The sequence below is a fragment of the Fomitopsis serialis genome (genome assembly GCF_022376445.1).
Source record: "Fomitopsis serialis strain Sig1Antser10 chromosome Unknown B0H18scaffold_24, whole genome shotgun sequence".
Taxonomy (NCBI): domain Eukaryota; kingdom Fungi; phylum Basidiomycota; class Agaricomycetes; order Polyporales; family Fomitopsidaceae; genus Fomitopsis; species Fomitopsis serialis.
In genome coordinates, this window is record NW_025954984.1 from 384,198 (window position 1) to 410,860 (window position 26,663).

The 26,663-nt window shown below is 56.2% G+C and overlaps 8 protein-coding genes and 1 non-coding gene across 9 annotated transcripts; 3 read left to right on the plus strand and 6 right to left on the minus strand.

Annotated features, from left to right (window-relative positions):
• Positions 1–23: 23 nt before the first annotated feature.
• On the minus strand, positions 24–1,951 carry B0H18DRAFT_1001102 (alpha-ketoglutarate-dependent sulfonate dioxygenase). Its single transcript, XM_048028273.1, is given in 10 exon segments — positions 24–440; positions 495–561; positions 618–693; positions 744–953; positions 1,031–1,159; positions 1,214–1,333; positions 1,387–1,418; positions 1,477–1,558; positions 1,578–1,665; positions 1,727–1,951. 10 exon segments carry the CDS (start codon positions 1,892–1,894, stop codon positions 195–197), a joined length of 1,218 nt encoding a protein of 405 aa, XP_047894800.1. The 5' UTR covers positions 1,895–1,951; the 3' UTR covers positions 24–194.
• Positions 1,952–3,171: 1,220 nt separating this feature from the next.
• B0H18DRAFT_1001104 (exonuclease II) lies at positions 3,172–9,022 on the plus strand (the record flags this gene model as incomplete). Its single annotated transcript, XM_048028274.1, has 21 exons — positions 3,172–3,294; positions 3,422–3,438; positions 3,486–3,541; positions 3,604–3,630; positions 3,682–3,793; positions 3,850–3,959; positions 4,017–4,126; positions 4,150–4,214; positions 4,256–4,333; positions 4,386–4,630; positions 4,680–4,859; positions 4,912–5,378; positions 5,438–5,591; positions 5,638–5,759; positions 5,813–5,957; positions 6,010–6,654; positions 6,710–6,960; positions 7,013–7,306; positions 7,361–7,540; positions 7,598–8,094; positions 8,151–9,022. 21 exons carry the CDS (start codon positions 3,172–3,174, stop codon positions 8,638–8,640), a joined length of 4,368 nt encoding a protein of 1,455 aa, XP_047894801.1. The 3' UTR covers positions 8,641–9,022.
• Positions 9,023–9,277: 255 nt separating this feature from the next.
• B0H18DRAFT_874865 (GMP synthase) lies at positions 9,278–11,340 on the plus strand (the record flags this gene model as incomplete). Its single annotated transcript, XM_048040383.1, has 9 exons — positions 9,278–9,334; positions 9,383–9,482; positions 9,533–9,645; positions 9,707–9,847; positions 9,906–10,121; positions 10,179–10,312; positions 10,371–10,795; positions 10,853–11,162; positions 11,232–11,340. The coding sequence occupies 9 exons, from the start codon at positions 9,278–9,280 to the stop codon at positions 11,338–11,340; spliced, it is 1,605 nt and encodes a 534-aa protein (XP_047894802.1).
• Positions 11,341–11,531: 191 nt separating this feature from the next.
• B0H18DRAFT_1084550 (amidase signature domain-containing protein) lies at positions 11,532–13,763 on the minus strand (the record flags this gene model as incomplete). The annotated part of the gene is made up of 11 exons (XM_048031803.1): positions 11,532–11,688; positions 11,727–11,728; positions 11,888–12,004; positions 12,053–12,115; positions 12,169–12,277; positions 12,334–12,815; positions 12,874–13,037; positions 13,098–13,125; positions 13,181–13,294; positions 13,360–13,526; positions 13,589–13,763. The coding sequence occupies 11 exons, from the start codon at positions 13,761–13,763 to the stop codon at positions 11,532–11,534; spliced, it is 1,578 nt and encodes a 525-aa protein (XP_047894803.1).
• Positions 13,764–14,344: 581 nt separating this feature from the next.
• B0H18DRAFT_t79 lies at positions 14,345–14,436 on the minus strand. The gene has a single exon. It is a non-coding gene; the product is annotated as a tRNA-Val (tRNA).
• A 605-nt stretch (positions 14,437–15,041) lies between these two features.
• B0H18DRAFT_256992 (uncharacterized protein) lies at positions 15,042–18,380 on the plus strand. The gene is made up of 5 exons (XM_048037316.1): positions 15,042–15,369; positions 15,434–15,604; positions 15,661–17,429; positions 17,482–18,274; positions 18,329–18,380. Exons 1-4 carry the CDS (start codon positions 15,264–15,266, stop codon positions 18,229–18,231), a joined length of 2,796 nt encoding a protein of 931 aa, XP_047894804.1. The 5' UTR covers positions 15,042–15,263; the 3' UTR covers positions 18,232–18,274; positions 18,329–18,380.
• A 721-nt stretch (positions 18,381–19,101) lies between these two features.
• Positions 19,102–20,295, minus strand: B0H18DRAFT_1084551 (PrpF protein; the record flags this gene model as incomplete). Its single annotated transcript, XM_048031804.1, has 1 exon — positions 19,102–20,295. One exon carries the CDS (start codon positions 20,293–20,295, stop codon positions 19,102–19,104), a length of 1,194 nt encoding a protein of 397 aa, XP_047894805.1.
• A 446-nt stretch (positions 20,296–20,741) lies between these two features.
• Positions 20,742–24,285, minus strand: B0H18DRAFT_1084552 (ATP-dependent protease La; the record flags this gene model as incomplete). Its single annotated transcript, XM_048031805.1, has 9 exons — positions 20,742–21,004; positions 21,056–21,296; positions 21,373–21,597; positions 21,665–21,766; positions 21,818–22,056; positions 22,113–22,159; positions 22,211–22,378; positions 22,427–23,363; positions 23,412–24,285. 9 exons carry the CDS (start codon positions 24,283–24,285, stop codon positions 20,742–20,744), a joined length of 3,096 nt encoding a protein of 1,031 aa, XP_047894806.1.
• A 707-nt stretch (positions 24,286–24,992) lies between these two features.
• B0H18DRAFT_874893 (cytochrome b5-like heme/steroid binding domain-containing protein) lies at positions 24,993–25,819 on the minus strand (the record flags this gene model as incomplete). The annotated part of the gene is made up of 3 exons (XM_048040384.1): positions 24,993–25,069; positions 25,123–25,300; positions 25,364–25,819. 3 exons carry the CDS (start codon positions 25,817–25,819, stop codon positions 24,993–24,995), a joined length of 711 nt encoding a protein of 236 aa, XP_047894807.1.
• Between the last annotated feature and the right edge of the window lie 844 nt (positions 25,820–26,663).

The window sequence follows — 26,663 nt, forward strand, 5'->3', positions numbered from 1 at the left end:
TCTTATCTGGCTGTGTGGCAGATGACAGGATCGACGATGTCCGATGATCGATCTCAGGTCCGCACGCCGCCGCACAGAAGATTGATGCACGCGTCTGCAGACCCATTCCCTGCCGGAGGACACGCGCCGCGGTAATCTACATACATACACCTCCGAGGACATCATACACTTTTCCGGCTCGTCTACATATGTACTTAGTCGCTGTAGCCGCGCGGCTTCGCCTGCCCGTTCGCACCAGCACCGTTCGCAGGGTTCGAGCCCTCGAGAACTTTGTCCAGCACGCCCTCCTGCTCCCAGATGACAAGCTGCCGGTCCTTCGCGACCTTGCCAGTGCTGCTCTCGTACTCGGCGACGGAGGTCGGCTTCTCGCCGTGCGGCGTAGAGCGGAGCGCGTGTCTGGGGTGCGGCCAGAAGTCGAACGTGGCGCTGTGCGTCACGACCTAGCACGGACATGTCAGGGTCGGAACTCGGCGGGGAACTGGTCTGCGGCTCACCCTGTTGTCCCAGAAGGCGATGGAGTTGGGCTCCCAGTGGAAGCGTACCTGGAAGTCGGGGTTCTCACTGGCAGGGGGCGTCATTAGTGTGGGTTGATCGAGGTGGGAAAATGAACTGCGTACGCGATCAGACGGAACAGGAGCTGGAGAACCGCGTCGCTCTCCGCCTTCGGCAGGCCGACGATGCGGCGGGTGAAACCTGGTGATTCGTGAGCGATGCACCCTCGGAGCGGAGATGAACCAACGTACCGGGGTTGACGTACACGGACTTCCAGCCGGTGGCGGGGTTGACGCGCACCACCGGGTGGATGCTCTCGACGGGCTCCCGACGAACGGTCTTCCCGGCGGCACGCGAGCCGTCCGCCTGTGCCACACCACTGTGAACGGCGTACAGACCCTCGAGGTACTTCTGGAAGCCGGGGCTGAAGGAAGAGTAGAGGGCGTAGCTGATGGCGAGCGCTCCGTCGGTAAATGAAGTAACATGAAATCAGCGGAGGTGAACTCACCCGGAGCTCCAGAGGGTGTCACCGCCGTACGGGGGCCGGTGATGACCTTCAAGGAGGTCGTGCTGGGGGGTTGGAGCTCATAAGAGACATCAGAATGCCAAAGCTCCAGCTTGGAGAACGACGTCGGGTCTGGGCGGCGAGAACCGTCATTGTAGACGACTAAGCAGAGAACATGAGCGGATATTGAGCGGGGTTGTGCATGTTAGAGCTCACCGTGCACTTCCTCCAGACCAGGTTCCTTCGGGATAGGGGTAGTCGCATGCTTGTGGAGAGGACCCCAGTAACGGCCCAGCTCAAGTTGCTCGTGAACGTTGATCTCCTGGTCGCGGAAGACTGAACAGATGACTTAGCCACAGGTCATGCCTCATACTGCTATTGGTACTTACAGACGACACCCCGCTCGGCAATGAGGAGCGCACTGTGTGATGAGCATAGATGTCAGACAGAATACGCTCGTCATTAAGTCGAGGACGTACAGTTCGTCCTTCTGCTTGTCCGAGAGCTGTCTGAGATCGATGCCAGAGATCTCAGTTCCGAGGGCCGGAGTCAAGTGCTGAACTTGGTGGCAGCGGAGAACAGCGCTTCTTCTCCGGATCAGCAAACAGGCCGCGCTCGGTGACCTCCTGAGGTCCGAGCGGCTCCCAGTGCACATCAGGGAAGTACGGCTACGCAAAGACGTGATCAGTCTATTGAACCTAGGAGCAATCGGCGATCAGATGGACGGACCTTGTACTTCGCGTACTGGTAGCCTCCGTCGGCGTCGTCTCCGGTATCGGGGGAGTAGAACGGGTTGAAGACACTCGCCGCCTTCGCCTTCAAGACTTCGATGGACTGGTGGACACCGTTAGTGGTGCCGTTGGTCGTGGTAGAGTCAGAGGTCGCGACAGGTGCCATCTTGAGCTTTCGAAGGATCGGTGGCGATACAGACAACCGCCCTCGCCGCGTTCCTTTATAGTCGAGCTGAGAGCCTGGCGCATACGAAAGATACAGGCTGTATAACGCGAATGGAAGAGGCGATGGCGACACACGGTGCACGTGACCGCGACACATCATAATGAACCCACCTCTTAGTGGAGAACGGCACCAAACGGCACCCTCTGGTGCCAGACGGTCCGCTCTGGGCTCTTCCGGCCGCATCCATGTCGTGAGCATTGCTAGATCGACGCCTTTGCGATAAGCGTTGATGCCGGGGAGGTACTTCCGGCGACGTTTGTACGCGACTTGCTCTCGAAACACCGTTTAAGTTAAGCTTCTGAGCATCGCAATATCCACTTCAGTCTGACCGAGACGCGCGCGATGCAATGTTATAGACGACACGCACCCCTGACTACGAATTATATTCACAACCGCGTATATTATTGCGTAGGACGATGGCGCACCGTGCCTGTTGCCGTTACGGCCCTACGGGCGCCCGGGTAAGCGGCGACCCGTTATCCACGTCCCTCAAATGACCTGCTGGAGAGAACTGAGGCCAAAGATATGACCTGCGAACGACAGATTGCGCAACTTGAGGCCCTATGAACAGGAGAGCGGCGCGAGATGGTGTGGTCTGCCAAGTCAGCCTCTACCGCACCCGAACGCATGCATATTGCTGAGTACTTGCTGCAAGTCTATGTAGATGCCAAAGTCGCCTGAGCCAGGGATCTTTCGAGTCCTTGCAATGTCTGTCAAACCGTTGCCACATGAAACGAGTCTCCCGTAGGCAGACCCTGAACACGGCCTTGTTGAGTGGAAGGTCCGAGAGCCGTCATGTCTTGAATGTGTGGACGCGAAACATATGCAAATATGCAGAGGAAGTGGAATTGTCGCGCAGCACTAACACCGTAGACGGACGGAGGCTTTTCACGAACAGTTAAAGTGAGCTCGATGAATAAAATACGCCGGAATGGACTGCGACTGTGCCAACGATTGCCCTGCTGTTCCATACTCGTTCTCTTCAGATCGTCATTCGGCGAGACAGAAACAATCTGCCAAAGCTTGAGACTTGAACACTCACAGATGCCAGCATTCATGTGAACCAGTCTGAGTGTCAGTAGTCAGGCTAGTAACTAGAGAAAAGCGAGGCCTCAGATATATCGAGTCTGAGTGCAGTGGTGGACAAGCGGTGGAGGTGGACTGCAAACGCAAAGAGCCGGGTGCCCGATCGGGAAGTAGGGTTCGCCACGCACGTGATGGAGAATGCGGAGAACGCGCGCCTTCGCGCGCCCCCAGCGCTACACCGACACTCACCTCAGGAGCAGGTCTACTGCTCATCTACCGAACCTGCTGAACATACTGTGCATTGTCCAAGATGGGTGAGTGGTACACTCATCAGTGAACTCAAATGGCATAGTACTCACTATACCCAACAGGAATTCCCAAGGTTAGTCGTCAGCCAATCCGTCGCCTGCTTGCTTGGTGGCTCTGACACTGTCTGTGCAGTTCTTCAGATATATATCGTGAGTTTCTCCAGCAGGCAAGCTTCCCACCGTCTGATCGTGCCTAGGGAACGTTATCCCTTGACATCACAACTCATTCAAGAGAACAAGATCCCCGAGTTCGGTATGTGACATCTTCGACGACCGGGGTAGCTTGTCTGAAAGGATGAACTAGACAACCTTTAGTGGACTTCAACGGCATCATTCACAACTGTGAGTGTTACCCAGAGTCTTGTGCTGCGTGCACTCTGACACTCCAGGCAGGCTCTCATCCCAATGACGGAGATGCACACTTCCGGCTATCCGAAGAGCAGATCTTTACCTCCATCTTCGCCTATGTCGACCACCTCTTCAGCAAAATCAAGCCAAAGAAGTTGTTCTTTATGGCATAGATGGTGTCGCCCCGCGTGCAAAGATGAACCAGCAACGGAGTCGTCGGTTCCGTACGGCGAAGGAGGCGAAAGAGGTCAAAGAGAAGGCAGAGCGGAAAGGGGAGAAGCTGCCGGAATCGAAAGCGTTTGACAGTAACTGCATCACACCAGGTGCGTCGCAACCACTTTTCTAGCCGTGGTACTGAGCATAATGCCGACCACTGCAAGGCACGGAGTTCATGGCACGCTTGTCTGAACAGTTGCGTTACTTCGTGAACAAGAAGATATCGGAGGATGCCAACTGGCGAGACGTCAACGTCGTGTTGTCAGGACACGACGTCCAGGAGAAGGCGAACACAAGATCATGGAGTACATCCGGCTGTCCCGTGCGCAACCGGACTACGATCCTAACATTCGCCATTGCTTGTACGGGCTCGATGCGGATCTCATCATGCTGGGCTGTTAAGCCATGATCCGCACTTCTGCCTACTACGAGAAGAGGTGAATTTGGGCCCGCTTCAAAGAGCAAAGGCAACAAGAGGTATGTCCTTGTAATGCTACCTCGTTTTCGCTCGTAGGCTGAAAGCAAGATCCTAGCCTTGAATCCATCAACTTCTATTTGCTGCATCTAACACTGATGCGAGAATATCTGGATCTCGAGTTCCACGACATTGAACCGGTGCTCCCGTTCGATTACAGTCTGGAGCACGTCATCGACGATTTTATTCTGCTGGCAGTATTCGTCGGAAACGATTTCTTACCTAACCTACCGGATCTTCACATTCATGAGAACGGTCTGGAGAAGCTATTCGATGTGTATAAGAAGGTCCTACCGTCCCTAGGTCCGTATGTTCTTACTCTGATTCCGCAATGTCTAACTTCCCTTGGCAGATGGGTATTTGAACGAGAGCGGTGTTATCAACACGAAGCGGCTACAAGTCATTCTGGACGAGATGGCTGACTGGGAGCGGGAGGTTTTCGAGAAGGAGTACGCGGACCTGAACTGGTACAAGGGGAAGCAGGCGAAGCACGTAAAGGAGATGGAGCCTGCAAGGAGGCGGAACAAGCTGGGTACGTGACATGTCGGCCAATCCCGTCACCTCAGTCGCTGACAACGCCACAGTCCTCACAAGGACACAGCGACAAGTCTTCGAAAAAGTCAAGGGGTTCATTCTGCAGCACAGGGATTCGACATCCCCAGAGACACGGAGGACTCGGCTCGCGATGCCGAACATCTTTCCTGCTCGAGATCGATTATTTATCACTAACCTTGCTGAGGAGCTGCATTTGTCCTTGACGTGGGATGAGTACGACGAGGATGACCAGAACCTCATAACGTGGCGGTTCCCCGGTGAGCTCGATGAGCCGCTGCCGGATAACGGGGAGGCGCTAGAACCAGAAGGAGAGGGCGAAGAGGATGACGTGTGGGAGGACGAGGATGACGAGGAGAGCAGGGCAGCCGTCGATCGTGTCCTGGCAAAGTACGAGAAGGCGAAGGTGATGGAAGAAGACAAGGATGGTGATTTTGATGCTCGGTATGAGATGTCTATCCACGACAAGATGGACGAGTGGAAGAGCAACTATTACAAGGTCCGTCGGTCGGCCCTATACGCGCTGTTGCTCGGCTCAACCACTGATTCGTCTCCCAGGGCAAACTGGAGATTTCTTACGACCGTCCGGAGGAGATGCATCCTCTGATCTACCGTTATATCGAGGGCATGCAGTGGGTCATGCACTACTATTACAGCGGAGTTGCCTCTTGGTCGTGGTTCTACAACTACCACTATGCTCCCCGAATTTCAGGTCAGTGACATCCTTATTAGTCCGTGCTTGTCTGACATCGTCGAAGACCTCAAGGGTATTGATCAGATGACATTCAATTTCGACTTGGGGACCCCATTCCGGCCGTTTGAACAGCTGATGGGTGTGCTTCCCGCAGCTAGCAGAGAGCTTATTCCGCTGGCCTTCAAGGTAGGCCTTCGTACACGGATGGTTCGACTAACTCTAAAGTCGCGGTATCACAGGAACTAATGACGGACCCTAATTCCCCTATCATCGACTTCTATCCTGAAGAGTTCGAACAGGACCTCAACGGGAAGAAGGCCGAGTGGGAGGCAATTGTCAAAATCCCCTTCATCGAGGAAAAGCGGCTCCTCGCCGCGATGAAAGGTCAGTATGATATGCACACACGCAGGCACTCAACGACTCACCTGGACCACAGCGCGAGAGCACCGTTTGACCGATGAAGAACGGCGTCGTAATTCCTTCGGAACGAGCACCAAATTCGCATACAACGGAGGGGAGCCAACCACCTACCCATCTTCCTTACCCGGCTTCTTCCCAACTCTGTATCGGTGCTACTGCAAGATGGTGCCCTTCGATCTCCCTACCCTCAACGGATTGCACCTTGTCGAAGGTCTTTTGGACGGCGTCCACCTCGGTGCAGATTCGTTAGCAGGCTTTCCATCTCTCCAGACCCTCCCGCACACTGCGGCGCTGGGCTACCACGGCGTCAACGTACATGGGTCTGAAAGTCGCAACAAGTCGATGATCGTGCACATCGAGAACCCGCACGAGCACCGCAAGGCGGAGGACGTCGCGAAAGAGATGATCGGCCAGCGTACGTTTATTGGCTGGCCCTTCCTGCAGGAAGGCATGGTGTCGGCGGTGTCAGACTCGCTGTTCAAATACGAGAAGATGGCTGTGATCCCTGGAAAACCGCTGAAGGTTTACTCCAACCCGCACTCACAGCAGGGTCTCGCAATGTGGAAGTCGAAGGCCGAGCAGAAAGAGCAGTTCTATTCGAAGAGATGTGGTGTCATCACGGGCGACATAGAGTTCCTCGTGCACGTACGGCCCCTGAAGGGTGAGTTCCAGTGCTTCATATCAGTTGCCGCGTGAAGTGACCTTTCTCTATGTAGGTATGAAGCGCTTAGACACAGGTGCTTTCGTGAAGGACTACGAGGGTCCTGAGAAAGAGACAGAGCAGCCTGTACAGTTGACCGTGTCGGAAGTCGTGTCAGAAGACCCTAGATATATGGAGAAGGACCCGCCACCGTTGTCTGAAGAATTTCCAGATGGAAGCAAGGTCTTCTTCCTCGGAGAGCACGCCTACGGAGTGGCCGCCTCAGTCTCAGCCACAAATACGGATACACTCTCGGTCATTCTTGCGGTACATTTGCGCCCTCGTTCTTTTTTTTCCGACGTGCTGATAGTCCATATAGTTCTTCCCGTCTGAGAAAGCCGAGAATGACAAGTTCACAAGCATCGTCAACCACCGCATGTCGAGTAGGTATTTCCCATCATTCAAGGCTGCCGACATGGTCGGACTCTCCGGGCGAGCGTTGTCGAAGATCACGTCGAGCTTCATGGTCATCACTGGCGATGGACAGAAGAACAACCTCGGCCTGAGTCTGAAGTTCGAGGCGAAGGGCCTGAAAGTCATCGATTACTCACGCAAGGACGGCCGCGCATGGGAATTCAGCGAAAAGGCAGTAGATTTTATTCGGGAGTACAAGGTTAGTCGTGGTCTCTGCTGGACATTGTAGCGGGACCGCCTGAACTCGATACAGGAGAAGTATCCTGAGGTCATGCGGACCCTGGACCGAGGTGGCGACGCGATGTTGACCGCCTCCGATATTTTCCCTGGCGCTGATGCCGACAGTCGTGTGAAGGAGGTGAAGCAATGGTTGCAATCGAAAGGGGTCCGCGATTTCGAGCCAGTCTCGCTCTTCTGTGACCAACTCAAGAAGGTACGTAAATGGATGTCATTTAGTCGTTGCGGTTTACCGATTGCCTTTTTCTTGTAGGAGACTGTCAGAGAGATCGAAGCACTTGCGGACGAGATCACCTCGACGAAGTCCCCCGATGCGATCAAGAAGGCAATGGTCAAGGGGATACCTCGGCAGGCTGTCTTGAAGCCCGCGCACGCTGTCTACCGGCTGCAAAATCAGCACTTTGTACTCGGTGACCGGGTTACCATGGTACAGGACTCCGGTAGCGTGCCCTTGTCGCTGAAGGGCATCGTCATTGGGATGAATGCGAAGTCGATGGACGTCGTCTGGGACGCGCCGTTCATGTCCGGGACGACGCTCGGAGACAGGTGTTCACAGTACCGCGGCGCGACGGTGGAGTTCACTTCCTGCTTGAATCTGACCAACCCGCAGTTCATCGCATCGACGAACCCTAAGGAGCCAACACAGCAGAGGCCGACGGCACCGTTCAAACCACGTTTCGGACCTGTTCCTGCGATTCAGCCACCCCATGGGCAGCAGGCTGTTGCCGGGTTCCGACCTGCACCGCCAAGGTATGTCGATTGGATCTGGTATCGTACGAAGAGGTAGATACTTACGACGCTCACAGCCAAGGTGTGCCGGTGCACATCATGACGAATCCCAATCGTGGCCGCGGTGCGTTCATGAATGGTCGCGGTGGACCATCACACATTGCCAACGGCCGCGGCGCACATCAAGGCACGCCGAATGGTCGCGGAGGCTCGATATCCGCTGCACATGTAGTATCCAATGGCGGTGGACGACCTGTTGATGACCAGCCATACGTCAATGGCCGAGGAGTACCTCTCGGAGAGCAGTCTTCTGGGCAGAACGACTTCAACGCAGCACGAGTACCAGTCGTGAACGGCGGCAGGGGCAAGGCACCATTTGCACCTCGAGGAAATTTCGTACCGCCTAGAGGCGCCCCTGCGGGACAATCTCGAGGAGGCTTCGGTGACCGTGGTCGTGGTGGGTTTGTGCCCAACGCTAATCGGGGGCGGGGAGGGCCGCCGCGAGGAGAATATCGAGGGTACCGAGGAGGACGTGGACGGGGTACACCCAACCCCGTCGTTTCGTAAGGCTAGGATATCCGGACCGTGCAGTACGTTATCATGTCGCAACTGGGACAATCGGGACTGGTATTGTATCTTGATGTGTCAATTATCCCTAGCCATACATTGCTATCGTATCGCTGTTACCCACCCCTTTTAGTCTGTTGTTACGATACGTGTACTACTACCTGTAGCTGGGCTGTACCGAATAGCCCACTCCCCTCATTACTGTGATGTTACACACAACGCATTCTTTACATGCATCTAGCTTATGGCGACGTCGACCAAGTTTCAACGAGGTCCTGCCCATTCAATATACTATCTGGCACGCCTCTGCAGCACTATGATGCTACGTTCAAGCATTTGTGATAGCAGCTATTTTCAATTTCTCAACTTTATGCTACTCGTATGACGTGCTAAGTATGTGTCGTCAACATCTCAATTAAAGTAAACATGCGTTTCCGGTGGATGCGGGCGTACTACGCGGGGTTCGCGCTGCACTATGAGAGCATGTGACCGCGAACGCCTGGCGCGGAACGCGAGTCACGTCCAAAAAATATTTCGACGCGCTGCAGAGTCGCGCGGTTTGCCATCCGCGCCTCAGCCACCTTGCTCGTTCCAGTCCCGCCTCAGTCTTCTCTAACATCCTCTATCACAGCGAGCGATGGCTGAGATTCACGACCAATTCGATACTATCCTCATCCTGGACTTCGGCTCCCAGGTATGTCAGGGTCATCTCTCAGTTGGCCAAGCTAAAGCTCATCTACAGTACAGTCACCTCATTACTAGGAGATGCCGCGAGCTCAATGTGTATGCTGAACTCATGCCATGCACTCAGAAGGTCAAGGCACTCAGTTGGAAGCCTAAGGGTGAGTCGCGACCATCTACATAGGCGGAACCCTTCTCAGTGATCGTCTAGGCATCATCCTCTCGGGGTCGCCTTACTCTGTGTACGATGCTGATGCTCCTCACGTTGACCCTGATGTCTTCGAGTTGGGAGTCCCTATTCTGGGCATTTGCTATGGCCTTCAGGTAAGCCCCTGGATTGGCCCACAAGATCGGGGAACAGGCACCTTACGTCTAGGCCAAGTAGGAGATTGCATGGCAGTTGAAGGGGAAAGTGTCCAAATGCGATCACCGAGAGTACGGATTCGCGCAGATTCAAATCAACAGATCTGGCTTTGGTATACAGACGGCCGATGCACTCTTCGAGGGACTCGGAGAAGAGATGCAAGTACGTACAGTGTCTCCCCTGCCCCTGTCACACGACGTTAATTTCAACCTCTCGTTAGGTGTGGATGTCGCACGGCGACCAGCTCTCCGAGCCGCCGGCAGACTTCCACGTTATCGGTCGCACCACGACTGCTCCCTACGCCGCACTCGCACACAACAGCAAGCCGCTATATGGCATCCAGTTCCACCCAGAAGTCACTCACTCTCCCAAAGGCAAGGAGGTGATTGGCAACTTCGTCTTGAAGATCTGCGGGTGCAAGTCGAATTGGACAATGGTCGGTCCTGTTCTTCGTTTGCTAGGCTATTTTGATGAGGCTCATGACCGTGTATAGGAGGAGTTCATTGGCAAGGAGATTGCACGGATCAGGCAGATCTGTGGACCGAAGGGCCGTGTCATCGGTGCCGTAAGCGGTGGTGTTGACAGCACTGTCGCTGCAAAACTCATGCATGAAGCCATCGGAGACAGGTATGCCCTCAATGTCACCTCTCAATCGTACTGTACTCACATACACGCCTCGTTTCAGATTCCACGCCATCATGGTTGATAATGGTGTTCTCCGTCTCAACGAAGCACAACAGGTGCACACAATGCTCAACCGCGACCTGGGTGTAAATCTGGTGGTCAAAGACGCGTCTGACCTCTTCTTCTCGCGGCTCGCCGGAGTCGAGGACCCCGAGCAGAAGCGGCGGATCATTGGAAACACCTTCATCAACGTGTTTGAGGAGGTGGCGGCTGAGATCGAGGCCGTCGCCGAGGCGGAGGAGCGTGAGGGCGCCGAGGCCAAGGGCGAGATTGAGTGGTTGCTGCAGGGCACGCTCTACCCGGACGTGATTGAGAGCATCAGTTTCAAGGGCCCGAGTGCGACGATCAAGACACATCACAACGTCGGTGGCCTGCTCAAGGACATGAAGCTCAAGCTCATTGAGCCCCTGCGCGAGCTCTTCAAAGGTAATACATCCTTCCTCATACTGTCTCACAATAGTTCTGATTTTTGCCGCTTTGAAGACGAGGTTCGCGCTCTCGGACGCCTCCTCTCCATCCCCGCCCCGCTCGTGCAGCGGCACCCGTTCCCCGGTCCCGGCCTCGCGATCCGTATCTTGGGCCCAGTTACCCGCGAGCAGGTGCAGATCCTGCAGAAGGCGGACAGCATCTACATCGAGGAGATCCGCGCGGCGGGCCTGTACGAAAGCATCAGCCAAGCGTTCGCGGTGCTGCTGCCTGTGCGTGCCGTCGGCGTCATGGGCGACAAGCGCACGTACGAGCAGGTCATCGCGTTGCGAGCGGTGCAGAGCGAGGACTTCATGACGGCTGATTGGTGAGTGTGCAGCTGGCGTGGGGGACGTGATGTCGGGGTGACTGATGTCGTGTGTGTGTTTGTGTGCAGGTTCGTGTTCCCCGCGGACGTGTTGAAGAAAATCTCCTCCCGGATTACAAACGAGGTTGCGGGTATCAACCGGGTTACCTACGACATCTCGTCCAAACCCCTGCTGTAAGTCCCTACAGTCTTGTCTCATCGGATTATGTGTCTCATCCACTTCTCACCAGACCATAGAGTGGCTGTAAACAATTGAGGACAATCTGTGCTGTAGTTGTGTGTTTGTGTAGAATAGACCTGTACCTCCAATCATCCGGCTGCATTCTAGTACCAATACTTTCGTAGAGATCCGCTGAATGACCTGCTCCCTCAGAGTTCTTTCCAGTTGCAAGCATCGCTCCACGCCAACGCAGCCTTGTATAGCGTCAGCTCCTCCCAGAACCTTCCGACGAGCTGCATGCCAATCGGTAGGCGTAGGTCGTCTGGGCCTTCGGGCGGCGAAAGCATCCCCAAGGAATAGACAGCGCTGGGTGGCCAGTGTTGTTGTATGGAAGCGTGTTGAACGTCTAATGGGCGATCTCAGTGTTTGCCCAGCATATGAACTCGTACGAGATACGTACCAGTCCGTTGTAGTCCTTGTAGTGATCAAGGAGCGACGCCTCCCGTGGCTAGGTGCAGATAGTGAGTTTACGGTACGACATTATCGATACATGAAGGCGCCTGACCTGCATGACCTTCGGGACCCAAGGAACTGTTGGCATGACCAGGACGTCGACGTTCTCTAGAACTGCGTCGTACTCTGATCGCAGCCTGCGGAAGAGATTGTGCGTCTTGCCGTGAAGCTAAGCAAGCTCAACAACTATAGCCGTCGACTCAAGTCCCGTGCTCACCTGGGGATAATGTTCGTCGGCGTAAATGCCATTGATGAGAATGTTCGCGGAGTTTGCGAAGAGCTGTCGGTGGTACCGCTGAGTGCGATTCAGATCCGGGAGGGGTTGGGCCTGACCTTATCGAACTTCTCCTGGTTCCATGGAAGGACTTTCTCTACGAAGTCGGTCAGGTACAACTGCCGCGTCCCGCTCGCACGACCGAGCATGTTGTTTGCTTGCGAGAACCTGTCGCGCACGCAGTCAGTCTGGGAAGCCCGCGCTTCCCACATGCGGACACACACCTCTGCACACGGCCAATCAACGACGCCTGCACATGCCCCGGTACGCTGACCTCGACCACCTCCGCACCGAGATCTTCGAACTTCCGCGCCGCGCGTGTCACGCACTCCACGACCCTCGGATCCGCGGCCTGGCACATTCCGCCCTCCTTCAAGATCCCCACCCGCATTTTGCGCGTCTGCCCAGGTTCCGAGGCAGTCGCGTCCGACGGCAAGCCGACCTGCAGGAGGGCCCCAGGGCGCGCTCGCGCGGCTGTGAGGAGCGCGGGGTAGTCCGGGACGTGCGCGCGCGAGGGCGTGCCAGCGATCTGCCTGTCATCGATCCCGTCCGTGCCCGCGATGGCGCGGAGGAGGAGCGCGTTCGAGAGGACGTCGGGGGACATGGGCCCGGTGTGGTCGAGCGACACCTCGTTGGAGACGATGCCCGTGTAGGGTACAAGCCCGAAGGTGGGTTTGAGGCCGACGATGCCAACGTGCGAGGCGGGCTAGGACAGCAGGACGATTAGTGGCGTGTGACTGGGAGGTGCATAAGTTTGAACTGACCAGGCGGATGGAACCTCCTTGATCTCCGCCGATGGCGAGGTCAGCTTCGCCTATTACGACGAGCACGCCGCAGCCAGAGCTGGAGCCACCAGCGGACCGTATCTTGTCGTACGGGTTGCCCACGGGTCCGAGGGCTGAGGTGTTCGAGATCCCGAATGCGGAGACTACATAGGTTTACCGACATCAGAGCCTTCCTGGACTGGATTGCTGATAACATCACGAACAGCTTTCGCACGTCGCCTTTCCGACAATCTGCGTTGAAAGAGTCAGACAACGAGAAAGCACTATCGTACTCTGACAAACGCACGGTTCCGCCCGCTTCGAGCACGCGAGTGACGACCGTAGCATCGGTTTGGGGTACCCAGTCTGTGAAGACATCTGTACCGAAGTGACAGGGAACGCCAGCGAGACAAACGTTGTCCTGTACGGTCGAGGCATTATTTGCGTAATCAAACAAGACGTTCTCTGAGTCGATTGTAGCATTACCTTCAGGACCACCCGTTTGCCCGTGAGGATACCGGCCTCTGCTTCCTCCTTGTTTACGTCCTCTACGACTACCTTGGTAGCCCAGGCGTTGTACGGATTCTCGCCCGAAGCAACAGTGGCTATGTCAGTGCGAGGGTACCTCTGAACCTCAGGTACTGGGTAGTAGTCTATATGTATTTCAGAGTCGATCCTCAGCGTCCAGGATCTGCGGATATGGAACTTCGCGTACCATCCATGGCCAAGACTTGCTGCATTGCTTCCCTTGCACTCGCTAGCATGTCGGTGAACTCGTCCTCCTTCTCGGCTGGTACGCAAATGCCGATCTTGGCGGCCGTCTGCTGAAGGACATCTCGTGTAACAGGCGACTGTTTGGGAGCAGGCGGGTCAGTAAGTGAGGCAGACATTGAGTCAGGACAATGAGAAGTCAGTATGTCGACCGTATGTTCGCAGGAGTCCTTACCTATATACGTCACCGGCTCGCAGTGGAGAGATAGAAGGTGTAGGATCTCCAGTACTCAGCCCGCTTATCGACAGACGGGAAAACAAGTCACACCTACGCCGATGGAGCTGAAGGAGCTCCGCACGGCTGTCTTCTGCCCGCGTCTTCCTACGATTCGAGATAACGTTGAGACGTCGACAAAGGTCATCTGTATCATGTACGTACGACAAAATTCGACATCTTGACTGGAAAGCTGAGTCATGTAAGTAGCATGAGAGGTGTGCGGTGAGCGTAACCCTGAGATGACTGCAGATAGTAACGCACATGTACGGTATTCCATCATGCTCACACAATGAGAAAAAAAGTACGTACTTCCGTGTTGTTGATATCTTCCACTGCGTCTTGAATCGATGTAGGTACTGTACATAAGTAGAGGTTCAACGTAACGGAGAGTATCAAACATGCAGTCGATCCAATGAACGCCAAGCAAACTAGCTTTACATAAGCAGACGAAGGATAAGCAGACGAAGGTCAAAGTCTGCAAAATGATTCTGCCCGGGATGAACCGGGAGCCTTCAGCGATAAAATCCCTAACCATAGGTGTGAAGCAGACGTCATAACCATTAGACCACAGAACCTTGCTTTCAGTACAGCAAGTAGACTAGGTATCGTTGCTAAAAGAGGAAACTTCCGTGTCGGCGATCAAATTCGACCTTCGCGCGCCGACGCGTGTGCCGCCCATTACTTACTTTCCGCGAGACTTAGACCACTGCCAAAACTCTCGGAACGTATCGCGCACGCGCCTTCCTGGACGGGATCCAACCAACGCCCGATGGCGGCGGAGAAGAACAATGCGGAGAAGAACAACGAGAAGTTGTTCCCTCTCTTCCGTAGGAATCTGGCGGAAAACAACGTAGGCCTGTATGCTGCCACGGCAGAGAAGTTGGCGTTGTGGGCAGCGCGAGCAAAGGCATACTATCCTTTTGCAAGGCCGGTGGTGAGTGCGCAACGCTTGCTGCATGGTACAACGCACCTGATCAAGAAAGGCACCTGTAGATCGTCGAGTTGCTAGAGGTATGTTCAGTTCTTGCTTGCTTAGGTCATTTCACGCGAACGAACTGCCTGTTCGTCGCGAATGTGGGACTGTGCGATGAATGCATTATCATGGGCCCTGAACTGGCCAAGAAAGCTGTAAGTGAAACGACGGGCTGTGGCATGAGCAGTCAGTGGCATGAGCAGTCAGTGGCATGCCGAAACACGGAGTGGTCGAGGCGAACCAGGGCGGAGATGTAGACATTGCAGCTTGCGCGCGCTGTATACTCATACATGAGTGCTCTCTCTTGTTATGGAGCATGATGTTACCTTTCAGAACAATGTTCAATGCAGAAAGCTGAACCATGAACGCCCATAGACTGCCCACGCCCAAGTACGTCGTCACAGCAATGCACCTGACAAACCGTTCCACATGAGCGAATGCCCTGAATCGCTCAAATTATGGGCCGATCCCTACATCAAGTTGCTCCGGACAGTGGCACCCTACTACCACCTCTTCCCAGAGCCTCAGCTTCAGGGTAAGCGCATTCAAGCACTCCACTGCAGTTCTTCCTGAAGCATTATTTATGTCGTCACTAATAGCTCGTTTGCGTGCCCTCCTGCAGGCGATTGACGTCGATCCGCCTCGGAAGCAGACAGCGCAACATCTGCCACCTCATGGTATTTCACCGCATCCAACGGACAGAGTAGCACATTCAGCCTCACCTGTGAATCGTCTATCGGCCCCGGTCGTTCCGGGACCGTTGATCGCAGGTCAGTGCGAAGTCCGCTGGTGCATAACGAGTAGAAGTGATGACCGTTGTTTGTAGCACATCCAACGGGGACTTCGAACTCGAGTGCAGTGGAGCTAGGGACGCCTCAACTCTCACTCTCGCGGGACAGACATGCCATTCCGCCCGTTTCCATTCATGTCCTGCCTTCTTCGCTGAGGCAGGAACCCCAGCAGACTCCGCCCGCGTTCTCGCCGGGGCTCTCCACCCCTACCCTGTCCGCACCGACGGCCAACGGCAGCGTGCGTTCTCCAAGCATAGGCGTGCCAGCAGTCGAGCCTACCCCCTCGACACCAATAGCTGGGCCCTCAACAGTCCCGGCCACCGAGTCGATCTCCGCGCCCCCAAAGCGGAAAGCGAAGAAGAAAAAGAAACGGCTGACTGAGGACGACTTCATCTTGGCCGACCTGGCGGACTGGGAGTCTGCCAAGGCGAACAAGACCGGGCAGCCCGCCTCGCCGTCGATCGCGAGCGCCGTGTCCGCGGGCAAGGCGGAATCTACGCCGAGCGTACACGCCGATCCTCAGACACCGAGGGAAGGGTCTGTACCGGGCCCCTCTGGCTCGAGGACTAGCGGTACGGCAACCGCGAGCGCATTCGAGCATCTAGAAGCCCCTACATCAAATGGAGCGACCGTCGCTCCAGCATCTTCGACTGCTGCTCCTGAAGCAGCCGCATCAAAGCAATCGACGCCTGTTCCCGCGGCCCCGGCAGAGACAACCTCTGTTACTGCTACATCTGCAGCGGAACCAGCGCCGTCAATCCCAGCGGTACCAGCTGCCTTTCCCCCGGGCAAACCAGCGGAACTCGACCTTCGCGCACAGGCCACTTCCCCAGGCTCGCCGAAGTCATCCAAGAAAAAGAGGCCGTCGCAAGAGTTGCATGTCGTCTCGGGGAACATGCCTCCTACGAACATGCCCGTAAAGAGGAAGAAGCACTCACCCGGGCTGATGGTCTTCCGCGTGGATCCGCAGCCGACCGGGGCGCAGCCGGGTTTGCTACCAACAAATGGCAGCGCGCCCGAGGCTGCTATTGGGAAGGAACAGGCAAGACAAAGGGACGGAGATGTGCCACACCCCGGGGTAGCGGGGATGGATGTCGTTATGGAGGACAGGGATGAAGCACCGCTCAGAGAGTCAAAGCCAGCCTTCACCAACTTGGCGGATCCTCAGGTGGTGGAGGAGACTTCCGGTACACTGCAAGGGCAGGAATCGCGACAAGAGAATGCTGGCCAGGTGCAATCGACTTCTTCCTCGTCTGCGACGGCTTCCCTGCCTGAACATGCATCGGAAGACGTGGTTATGGATGACCTGGTGCACAGTCCCGAAGTGGACCAAGCGGGATGGAATGCCGAGCCCATGGAGCTCGATAGCAGCCCAGCTGTTGAAGTTCCTGCAGGAACGACAGAAGAGGTTGCCATGGACATAGTGAGAGAGCCCGCACCGAGTCAAAGCAACGATAGCCAGCCATGGGCAACTTCTACCGGTGGGTCCTCGCCTCCACCAACCGACAAACCTCGTGTCGGTGTAGTCAGCTCTGAGGGGCCGGCGCGTGCCGCGGGCCACCCGCAGCTGGAAGGCGCGGTGGCCTATAAAGCGGAGGGCACAAGCATGGACGTGGACACTCAGCCAGCTGCAACCACACTACAGTTCACTATGTCGTCCAACTCAACCGAACCCTCGCCATCGACGGACCGTCCGTACGAAGGTGTCATCCGGGAGCTAGCTGATAAGAAGGGGATGTCCGGTAACATCGCCTTGAGGATCGTCGACGCTGTGGCCGAAGAACCACAGTTGGAAGCTAACAACGTATGTCCTCCCGACTGACGCGTAGGTCTTTCCATTAACTGACTATTTCTAGTTCCACCTGGCACCAGCGGAGTGGTCGACGGAAACTCGCTCTTCAAGCCCGAGCGACTCCAATGACGAGTTGAGCGCGCCCTCGCTCGAGGAGCCCGTCGTGCCTCGTAAACGGTCGCGTTCCCAGTTACAACAACCGGAAGGCGTCGATCAGGACGTGAGTCGAAAACGAAGGACCGAGTCGCCTTCACCGACGCCGGCACCCACCACGGCCACGGTCGACCACCCAGTCCCAGCAGCGCCGTCCACTGAGCAACTACTCGAAGAACCGGCTCCCACTGCTGACCAACCTATTCCGCAACAAGTTCCTACCGTTCAACAACCTCTTCCAGGACCGACCGAGGATCATCCTGTCGTAGAACAAGGCGTTGCTGCAGCTGTCTTGGCGGACGCTGACACAAAGCAAGACGCGCCTTTTGCGGACAAAGCTGGCGAGCAGACAACAGAGCTCCAATTCCGTGTGCCTGACGACGCCGAGGTCCAAGCGCCACAACAACAGGACATCGATAAAGAGGAGGGCGAGGCAGACGAGTCTGAGGAACCGCCCGTCACTTTGGCCAATATACCTCCGGAGGAAGGGGAGATACGGATGCCTACCCCGACACCGCCGCCGGCCACAGCGCAGCCTATCCCGATACCCCCGGTCGATCTAAACAGCCCACTTGCGTATTCTGAGCTACGCGTCCTCGACTGTCGGCGCGGATCAGATGAGAATGAAGTGGTTTCGAGTTCGACGTCGACGCTGAGCTGATGGCGACTGTGTCGCGATGGGTTGGACGTTACAAGTCTACCGAGTGAGTTCATATTCTGTAGATTGATCCTGCTCATGCATCTGACACACTCCCTAGCGACGTGTCGAGGGATAGATGTGTTTCACTTTCCTGCTATCCCTTCAACGACTGCGTGGACTACATACGGGCAAAATCCAGGGACACGGCCGCGGAATCCTCGTACGAGAAGCTCTGTCGTAACGTCGTTATGAAGTGGCCCAAAGATGGACGACTTTGGGCTGAACTCACCAATTCAGATGGCGAGCACAGGGTCACGCTTTCTCCGCCGTTCATGGTGAGTGTATCTTTGTCTTGCGACGACGTTGTATTCACGCGCGCCATCGACACAGCGCAAGACGGATCAGGTCGTCGACTTCAGTGAATACGTCACGCCTGGCAAGAACGTTTTGCACATCTACCAGCTGCGGGACCACTCCGACTTCGTGTTCACGCTCAATGTCCACACGCCCGTGCCGTCGCAGCTGCGGGAACTGCAGCAGCGCCGCGATCACGACGCGCACTGGAAGAGTTTCCTGAACGGCCTATTTGTATTCGAGTTCCCGGAGCTATCCTGGAACAAGAGCATCAATGCGGTCAAGGTCTGAGGCTTTCTCGTCTGCTCGTGCCAAACAGACTGGATGTCCTCTGTGTTGTATATGATAGCAGTGTTCTCACGTGGTGTTGTGTCGTCGTATCTAACTGTCGCGCTGTCCTGTCGTCGCTTTCGTCAAACTGACTGCTCTGCGCACATCTTATGGCAATGCATTTTCTACCTTCTGCTTCGTGCATGACCTGTCATGCTCAAGTACACAGCAAACACAGACTGGACAAAGTGGGCCCTAATCAGGATGTTACCACCAGACAACACCCTTCATGAGTCTCCTGCCCGTGCGGACTACCTTTGCACTCGACACCTCGCCGTCCTTCCTCGCTGCCCCCACAGTTACAACGCCGCCCGGATGCCTGATCCTAACCATGCTATCGCCCGTGGTCGTCGATATCTGTGCTCCGCGTGCACGAGCGATCTGCCAGGGGATCGAGCCCTCCACTCCCGCAGCGACGCCCAGACACAAGCCCAGCGTCATGGGGACTGCTTTGTGCAGCACACCCATGGAGTACGCGTGCACGACGATGTCCGCCTGTGAGTCGTCCGCTGCGGGCTCGCTGAGAATGGCGATCTTGGGCTGCGCCTCCGCCTCCGGGTCGAGCCCCATGCGCTCCGCGCCCAAGCGACGAAGTTGTTCCACGGCGAGCTGGATGTGGACGCTCGTGTAGTCAGATGCAGTCGTGTCCGGCACCGCAGCACGCAAGCCGTCTGCGGTGATGAAGACGGTCGGATTCGTGGCGTCCACGAGAGACATGGGCACGGCCGCCGCGCCGCCCCCGGATGCGAACTGAACGGTGTCTACAGGCTGCGCCGTCGGGAGCAGCTTGCCCGTGCGCGCACCACCGGGCGAGACGAAGTCCAGCGTGATCCTGGATGCTTTCCCAGACACACCAGCCATAGTCTCCTCCTCCAGGTCGAGCAGAGCGGTCGGCTGCCCGTCGTCCAACGAGACGGGGAACGTCGCGTCGATGCGCTTCTGCGTGTTCGTGTTCCACGCAGTCACCGTCGCGGTCGGCACGCGGGCGGACGTGTCCACCGTGCGCAGCGCGCAGAGGCCCTCGTCGAGCGCGAACACGCCGATCATGCTGGAGAGGTTCCCGCAGTTGCCGGAGTAGTCGACGAGCTCGTCGCGGATGCCCACCTGGGCGAAGGTGTACTCCACGTCGATCCCCGCGGCGCGCTGCTCTTCCGACGCCGCGCCGACGACGCAGACCTTGGAGAGACTCGATACGCCTCCACCCATGCCGTTGAGTTGTCTGCCGTACTTGGGGTCGGGCGAGCCCATGATGCCCAGGAAAATGGGGTCCCATTGGGCGGTATCACCAGGGAGGTCTGCGCGGTTCAGGTAGATACCTTTGGACGTACCGCCTCTCATGAAAGAGGCCGGGATGGGATTCGAAAGGCAGACGTCGACTTGAATGCTCTGTGCATGGGGCATGGTCTGCGAGATAGAACCTGAGAAGTCGGTGATAGACGCAAGAGGCGCGACGATTGAGCACAAACATTCATAGTGGTCGCGCCGAGCACAGAGCACTGTCAATGTCGCAATAGCAATGCAACAAGATCCCGGTTGGAAGTCAGGAGGAGCCTACATGAATGAGATATGTGGGCAGGACAGATGATGCTGTGGGTCTCGGTCAAGTGCCTCGGCCTAAGTACGACACCCGCGGTGAACGAGACTCCAGTGCTGAGCACAGATGCACCTAGAGGCTCGTTGACTAGTCACTCACTGACAGAGCAGGACACTGATGATACATGGAGGGGAGTTGTGAGTCTTGATAGTATACAGATATTGTAGTAATGTCGTGACAGACAAGCGTGCTCTAACCTAGTGCAAATGGTACGGATATCGACACAGCAAGTAACGAACGTAACGGGCGACGATCATGGCTGGGCGAGCGTGTCCTTCCACCGCTCCGCGATCGGCTCGCCGCCGAACACCTCCTGCAGGACCTCCCGGATGTCCTCAACGTACACGAACCGGATACCGGTCTTGACGCTCTCTGGGACGTTTTCCTCAATGTCTGGACGGTTGGCCTCTGGCGCGATGATGGTCTTGACACCCGCGCGGTGCGCGGCGAGGATCTTCTCCTTCAAACCACCAACTGGCAGCACTTGTCCGACGAGGGAGATCTCACCAGTCATAGCTACAAACCATATAAGTAAGTTACATCGTGCGAGCAGGAGAACAGACATACCGATGTCAGGGTTGACCTTTGTCTTGGTGAAGAGCGACACCAGGGCAGTCGTGATAGCAGTACCAGCGCTGGGTCCCTCCTTGCCGATGCTACCCTCAGGCATGTGGAGATGAATGTCACGATCAACCATGAACTGCTCGTCCGGCGTCGACGTGATCCCGAGCTCGTATGCATGGCTCTTGACCCAGCTCATCGCGATCTGGGCGCTCTCCCTGATGACCTCTCCGAGCTTGCCAGTCAACTGCAGCCACCCTTGCCGGGCATCGTCTGTTCCGCCGTCAGAACGATACTCAGAAGACAATAAATGAAGAACTCACAGTTGCCTCGATCGGCATGACCGCTCCCGATCCGTTACCCAGGTATCCCAGACCAGTGCTGACGCCCGGTGGCGGCGGCCTGGTGTACATCCTGTCCCGATAGTATACCGGCGGCCCGACATAATCCTTCAAGTTCTCCGGTGTGATGCGAACGTGTACGGTATCGGGCACCTTCATCGGCTTGCGCTCGACGGTGGTGACCTTCCGCTCTTCGGACGGGTCCTCCTTGTCGTCTTAGGGCAGTCGACTCAGGCGCAGCGGGATCGTTCGGGGGCGGTTCCTGCTTCTCCACCGTCGTGCCCTCGTCCCGGGTCTCGGCAGCCGCCGCGGTCTCCTCAGGGAAAGCGTCCTCTCCGAGGTCCTGGATCAACTTCAGCGCAGCTTTGCGGTAGATCTGCGAGACAGAATGAGCATTGTAGGACGTGACAGACGAAAGCTAGCGCACCTTCTCGATGTGCTTCTTCAAGTTCCGCACACCGCTCTCACGGGCGTAGTACTTGATGAGCACATCGATTGCAGTCGGATCTAGCTGCACGTCGGCTTCCTTCAGCCCCGACGCCTCCTTAGCCTGCGGCCCCAGATACTGTTCCGCGATCTTGGACTTTTCCTCGGAGACGTAGCCGCTGACTTCCAGCACCTCCATGCGATCAAGCAGAGGCGCAGGGATGGTGTCAAGAGTGTTGGCTGTGACAGAACCACTCAGCTACAAAGTCATGGAATGCTCGACCGAGTCGCCTTACCGGTACAGACGAAGAGAACTCGGGACAAATCAACAGGAACATCCATGCTGAACAACTGCCGTCAGGACATCGTGTATGCGAGAGAGGGCATATCTTACTAATGATCAAGGAAAGCAGAGTTCTGCTCAGGATCCAGCATCTCCAGGAGCGCGCTAGAGGGGTCGCCATTAATCCCTCGGCCGATCTTGTCAACCTCGTCGATTAGGACCAACGGGTTCTCCGTCCCAACCCTCTTCAGGGCTTGGATGATCTTGCCGGGCAACGCGCTGAAATACGATTAACATGACAATCCTCATATGCTGGCAATCACGTACCCAACGTAAGTTCGCCTGTGACCCTTGATCTCCGCGACGTCCGTCAGACCGCCAACCGAGAACCGGAAGAACTGCCTGTTCAACGCGCGAGAGATAGACTTTCCAATCGACGTCTTGCCAACACCAGGAGGGCCGACAAGGCAGATAATCTTGCCCTCGACCGTCCCCCTGAGCTTGCCGACAGCGAGGAACTCCAGGATCCGATCCTTGACGTCCTTCAGCCCATAGTGATCCTCGTCCAGGACCGTCTGCGCGTGCGCGATCGAGTAGTTCTCCGGGGAGTGCTGGCCCCACGGGATCTGCGTGAGCCACTCGAGGTAGTTCCTGGTGACGTTCGCCTCCGACGCCGACGGCTCGAGGTGCATCAGCTTGTTCAGCTCCTCGTCGAACACCTTCCGCACGCCCTCTGGCATCTTCAGCGACGCCGCGCGTTCCTTGAACTTCTCGATCATCTTGTCCTTCCCGTCCGACTCCATGCCGAGCTCCTTCTTGATGCCCTTGAGCTGCTCCATCAGGTAGTACTCCCGCTGGCGCTTCGCGATCTTGCTGTCGACGTCGCGTGCGAGCTTGCTCTGCAGCTGCGCGTTGATCAGCTCCTTCTTGAGCACGAGCAGCGCCTTGCGCAGACGGTCATCGACGACCAGGCTCTCGAGGACGTCCTGGAGCTCGTTTACGTCACCGGTCGAGACGGCCGCGGCGAAGTCGGCGAGCTTGTCGGGCTCGTCGAAGACGTTCGAGGCGACCTGGTTGATGGAGAAGTTCGTGATCTGGTCGCGGAAGAGCGGGTTGAGCTGCGCGATGTCCTTGAACACAGAGACGATCTCGGACATGAACGCCCGGATGTACTGGTCGTCCTTGTTGTACGGCAGCGTCTCGAGGTTGTCCACATTGACGATGGAGATCGCGTAGTTCTGCAAGAACGAGGTCTGAATGAGTCCTGGGAGACGATTAGTCACAGTAATATTCGAGGATACAATTTACGTACCTGGTGTGCTAGTCGGCTCGGGCGGCGGCGTAGGCAGGGACTCTTCCGCGGACTCGACCTTGGCGCTACCTCCCTTGATCAACTCCGTAATCTTGATCCTCCGGTGTGGGTACAGAACAGCCGTGAGCCCTTCGTCCTTGTCGTCCTCCTTGCCACCAGCCGTGAACACGCTCGTGATCTGCGCGAATACGCCGACCGGGTGCACCGAGTTGATGTCCGTGATCACGTCGCTGTCCGTCTGCTCGTCCTTGAGGAGAAACGCGCCGAGGTATGGCTGGCCGCGACGCATCATCTCCTTGATCGCTGCAACGACCGCAGGATTCCGGATGACGACTGCCTTGTAGAAACCGGGGAAGAGGGGGCGCCGAGCGATGGGGAGTGCCAAGACCTGGGGGTAGACTTCGGGTACAGACTGCTTGGATATGGACGTCTGTGGAGGTGCCGGAGGTTCAGGAGGTGGTGATGACGGAGGGTCACTGCTGTCAGGATTGTCTCCCGACGATGACGAGGAGGATGAGGATGCTGGCGGGGCAGACTGGGCCGGAGGAGCCTGGCCATCCTCTTCACCATCCATACGCACTACTTCTGACCGCTCCGAGTCCGCGTCCTCTCCCTCCTTGCTCGCGGGTACTGTCCGCGCGTGGTGAGTCTTGTTGTTCACCCACCTCGGATACTGCGTGATCAACGACGACTGCCAGTCATTGACTGTCGTTGAGTAGAAGGAGCGGCGCGGTGCACACGCGGACCTGGGCACTCTGGACGGTAATTGCGGTGCTAACCTGGATGGGCCGGGTTCCGCGAGCGAGGGTAATTGGCGGCTACATGACCGCGTAGCAGATGTCCGAGCTGTTCTGAGGTTGCCAAAGATATTCATACGCAGAAGAGACGGCAGCGAGCTTTATTGATTCGGAGCGAATTCCAGCAGCAACGCACCACCCGCCAGCTAGGTGTGTAAGACCGATTAGATAGAGCTGGTCAGGCGAGCGTGACTATGCGGCCCCGTCACTGGCTTGTCGTCTGGCAAAGACCTGCATGTCAGAAAACAAGACAGATATGCGCAGAACGTTGCACGAACCTCCTGTGGTTGTGAGTGGACCGCACAAGTGAATGGCGGTGGAAGAGGAAGAGGGCAAGTAATACCTTGCCGCGACGGCGCTGACGAACGCGTTCATGCGCACACAATTTTAGCGCCTAGTGACCTTACGTGTCCTAATCCGCTTAGCTAACTTATTCAGCGAAAATCGATTGCAAATCTTCCCGTCTTCGGTGCGGTCTCGGATCTAAGCATGGGGTCGCTGCGACTTGGCTGCACTCGTGGATCCTCACGATACTGGAATTTTCGGCTGGCATAGGACGGGAACGAATAGTTGCAGTGTTAGCAACAATGCGGAAACAGGTGGTATGTATGGGTGCGATAAATATCTGCCAGTATTATATGGGCAGAGACATCGTATGCCAATGAAAGCTGGTGCAGTAGTAACGTGGGTGCAGTGCGGCATATAGCGTTAGTATGATAGCAAAGTGACGATAACAAGATGCATCTATGAGTGCCGAACCTCCATGACTGCCGCATAAAGCCCACTATGACTCTGGCACCAAGAAACCGACCAGACAGACGTCGAGCATGTAGTCAAGATTCACCCATGCATGCGTCAGGGCTGCATGACCATCATGAGAACCCAGAGCGGTCCAGACTTATGAGTGAACACACCAAATAGTTTGCTCCCATCTCGGCCCGCCACCCTCATGAGTTCTTTCTCGCCACCGGGGTGGTATGGCAGGTACGGCGTGATATTGTACACCTTGCCATTGAATGCGGACCATGCATCGTCTCGCGTTCGATGTTCCTTCAGCATCGAAGGCGTCACCCGCAACAGCGTATCAACTCCCTGGGGGACGGATGCATCGCATCAAAAAGGCCAGCTTCACGAAGGAGAGGAATGTGTACACACCCTGAGATCTTGCCCCGACTTCTTGAGATTCGCCCAATCTAACGGCCCGTGTCCTGGCGCTAACGCAACCTTACCCCGCTTCGCAGAAGGCTTCAGCGGAGCTTTCGTCGTAGTGGGTGGGACCGCGAGTGAACTGCCACTTGGTACTCCGTGCTGTCGTACAGCCAATGACGGTACGGGAGGCGGAGGCATCAACTGTGCATCGGTCAAGGTGCGGGGTGCGCTGCTAGAAGGCTGCTGGCTGCCCAATCGCTGCACACTGTTAAGTGCGGGGAATGACGGGGGTACGTCGTCTGTGTCATCTCCGTGGACCGTAGAAGAATCATCGTCATCATCTTCCATGGAGATGGTCGGCACTTGCGTATCTTCGACGATGGCTGGAGGACCAGCAGGTGTAGGACGGTCTGCCGATTGCGGAGCCTGGCTATACAGCCAACTGCGTAGATAGGAAGCCATACCCGCGAAGAGTGAAGAGCCACGGACGAGGTAGAGAAAGCAAAGATTCCAGTGTTTGAGACAATTGTAGCTCAACGAGCAGGTTGACTTGAAGCAGTGAGCGTTTCAATTCGGCCGCCTTCGCTGTATGTAAGATTCACGTGGGCTGTGTTGCCACAATCGCTGAACCGTTTCAGAAGCGACAAAGTCGACACGCACATAGTGATAGTATAGGCAATCCAGCCAAGCGCAAGCATCTTGCATAGGCGGGAGGACAAGGGCTCGATTATTTGCCATCGACGTGCTCCAGTCGAGAAGGTACCATCGTCAGGCGCCATTAATTGGCACGTGGGGATACAATACTGTAAAAGAAAACTATAGGCTGGGTAGTACTAGGTAGGGCCTTACCACTCGACATACACAATGAAGTGCACACTCATGAACAGCAGAGACAGCTTCCTGCAATTTTTTATGCTCGATACCGACTAGTAGAGTCAGGAGGGCCATAGCACCGCGTCCAGCCAATTTGCGTGACTAGGCTGGCGTTACCGTCGACGCATGACCGTGACACTGCGCGGCATCTCAGCCACGACGCGCGCGCGGTCAATCCGTTGCGACGCGTTGCAATTGGCCTTCCAGTCCTTGTCTTACTCAACCATCGACTAGTTGACCCCCTCGCTTGATGTCTGGCAGGACTAAAGCTTCATCGAGTGAAGCGCACGCACCTGAACTTCACCGTCGCGCACATGAGAGTTCCTGTACTCCATACGCATGGATGCAACCATCCCGACAACCACGCTCTCTAGGCTGGACGCCGCTCGTATTGACCATGCGCCAATTTGATGCTCTCTGCATTTTTTTGCTT